Here is a 2,248-nt window from a genome sequence, read left to right as displayed (position 1 = left end):
CTGCACCGCCCGCAGGGACAGCCGGGCCCGAGCGGAGGAATAGAGAAAGAGAGAGACTACAGTGACCGGGCTTGGGCCGCTAACACGCCGCAGCCTCGTTCAGGCTCGCGCGCCTCTTCGCTTTCCTCGCCCACCTTTGCGGGTTTTTTTTTTTTTTTTTTTAAATAGGTGGCTGCAGGCGCCGGTGGGAGGGACGGTGTGAAGCGAGAGATTAGGGCGCCCCCTCCGCCCGCCCCTCTCAGGGCGTCGAGTAGGGGGGGAATAGCTGCGCGGGAAACCGGCAGAGGGGAGAAGAGACTGATTGACTGAGGCGGAGGCGTGTGCGCGGGCGGGGGAGGAGGAGGAGAAGAGGGAGGCTGCTCTGGAGGTGTGAAGAGGAGGAGGAAGAAGAAGAGGATGTGAGCGGGCGGCGTGGGGTGGTGCACAGCTGGGGCACGGACTGAGCCTGGCGCCGGAAGGTCCCCCTGCCGCACGGATGGTGCCCTGAGGCGCGATAGGGGCACCTTCCTCCTCTTTTCCCCCGCCGCAGCTCCGCTACTGCAGAGAGGGGCGGCAGGCAGGGGCTCTGCTGCTTTCGGCTCCGCCACTCCTCCTCCGCCGCCGCCGCCGTCCCTGTGAATGATTGATCTGCCAGCCCCGAGGAAGAGGATGGTCGCCCGCTGCAGAAGCGGGGCGTGATTGGGGGCGGGGGACCGACCGTTTGCCCAGCCCCGCCGGGGTCAGGAGAGGGTGCCCCGAGTGCATCTCTGCCGCCGCCGCCTCCTTCGTCTCATCCCGCCGACTCTTCCTCCTCCATCACGCCCTTGTAGGGGATGCGCGGCTGGCGCCCTGCTGCCTCTGCCGCCGCTCTACCGAAGCCCGATGTCAGCGCCGGCGAAGCGGCTCCCTCCGCCTGCTGCTCGGGAAAATGAAGCGACACCCTCCGTCCTCCTGCTGCTGCTGCCGCCGGCGGGGGTGTTAGAGGGAAGGGCGGCGTGGAGCGCTGCGCACACCGCAAGCCCCGTCCCGCTCTGCACCTGAGGACGGACGGACGGACGGACGGACGGACTGCGATCCGGGGGGCTGTTGCTGCTCTAGGGCCGTTCCGATTAGACTGCCGGAGGGCATCGGCGCTGCTGCTGGCTGTGGGTGTCCTCATAACCCTCCTTCCTGCTCGAGGCGAGTGCCTCCCCCTTCTTCCTGCAGAAGGGAGGCTGGCTTGGTGCTGCTACTGCTTCTACCTCCTCCTTGTCCGCCTCCTGGCAAGGGGCTGAAGCTTCCTTGGCCCCCGTGGTGCAGGGGAGTGCGGCGAAGAACAAGAAGACGGGCTCCGGGAGGCTATGGGGGACGTCCCCTTTGGGCTTGCTTCCTAGGCAAGACCTCCCTTTCGCCTAAAAAAGGGTTGTGATTCTCTCCCCCCCCCCTTCTGGCTGCGCTCCCACATGCCTGTAGACTTCTAGCGTTTAAAATCCTGCCGAGAGGCGCCTAGGGCCACCTGGATTTGTGGAAACACCTGGGATCTACAACGAGAAAGGCAGAAAGCCAGACAAGTAAAAAGGAGTGTCAGCGTTGCTTAACCGGCCAGGCTGCACTTGCAGCTTCGTGACAGGGGTGAAGAAAATCCTTTTTAGGAACTGGCCTGCTTAAACAACTTGCATTTGCACGTCTTCATTGGTCATCATGGGGTAAGAAATTTCGCACTGAATCAGGGAGTTGTAAAATGGGGAAATGGATGCCTGGCATGTTCGGTTTCCATGAGGTACCCTGCCATTCCCTTTTTAGGTTCAAAAGAAAGGCATAGGTTAATGTCCGTGAAACTAAAAGTTATAAAAATTATTTTCAGAAATGGTCAAGTACATTTCTTGTGTTTGGTCAGCAGTACTAGCAATTTTGGTGGGGCCATGAAATCATTTATGTGTGAATATAATACAGCTAACAATATAAGGTTACTTGAGTATTTCAGTCGCAAGGCAGAAAACACTTGTTGCTTTGGTTTTGTCAGATATGACACATCTTTGATCGCTGATTATGCTCACCATTGGTGCTGAACTCCAAGGAGGTTTGTAGGTTCTTTGAGAATACTGTGAAAACCTCTTCTGTATACAAAATATTTTAAGATTGCTCTTTTTAGCCCTTTTGGTAGCTTTCAGAAGTGAGGAAAATGGCTCCTGTAATCAGTGTGTGGGTTTGGTGTATAGATATTCAGAGGTTGTTTTTTCTGCTTTTCATTTTATTGGTGACAGCTAAGATAGTTTTTTGAAGTGACACT

The 2,248-nt window shown here is 57.2% G+C and overlaps 1 protein-coding gene across 1 annotated transcript in view; it reads left to right on the top strand.

Moving 5' to 3' along the window:
• Window positions 1-409: 409 nt before the first annotated feature.
• The window catches only part of HOMER1 (homer scaffolding protein 1), a 116,628-nt gene continuing 114,789 nt past the window's right edge, over window positions 410-2,248 (top strand). Inside the window, exon 1 of the mRNA XM_015427364.1 lies at window positions 410-1,664. Coding sequence (XP_015282850.1) covers window positions 1,660-1,664 — 5 coding nt within the window. The 5' untranslated portion in view covers window positions 410-1,659. The remainder of the gene's footprint in view (window positions 1,665-2,248) is intronic.

The sequence above is a fragment of the Gekko japonicus genome, unplaced genomic scaffold (genome assembly GCF_001447785.1).
Source record: "Gekko japonicus isolate JY-2015 unplaced genomic scaffold, Gekko_japonicus_V1.1 scaffold2042, whole genome shotgun sequence".
NCBI lineage: Eukaryota > Metazoa > Chordata > Lepidosauria > Squamata > Gekkonidae > Gekko > Gekko japonicus.
The sequence above is the reverse complement of the archived record's forward strand: the minus strand, read 5'-3'. Positions and strand labels throughout refer to the sequence as shown.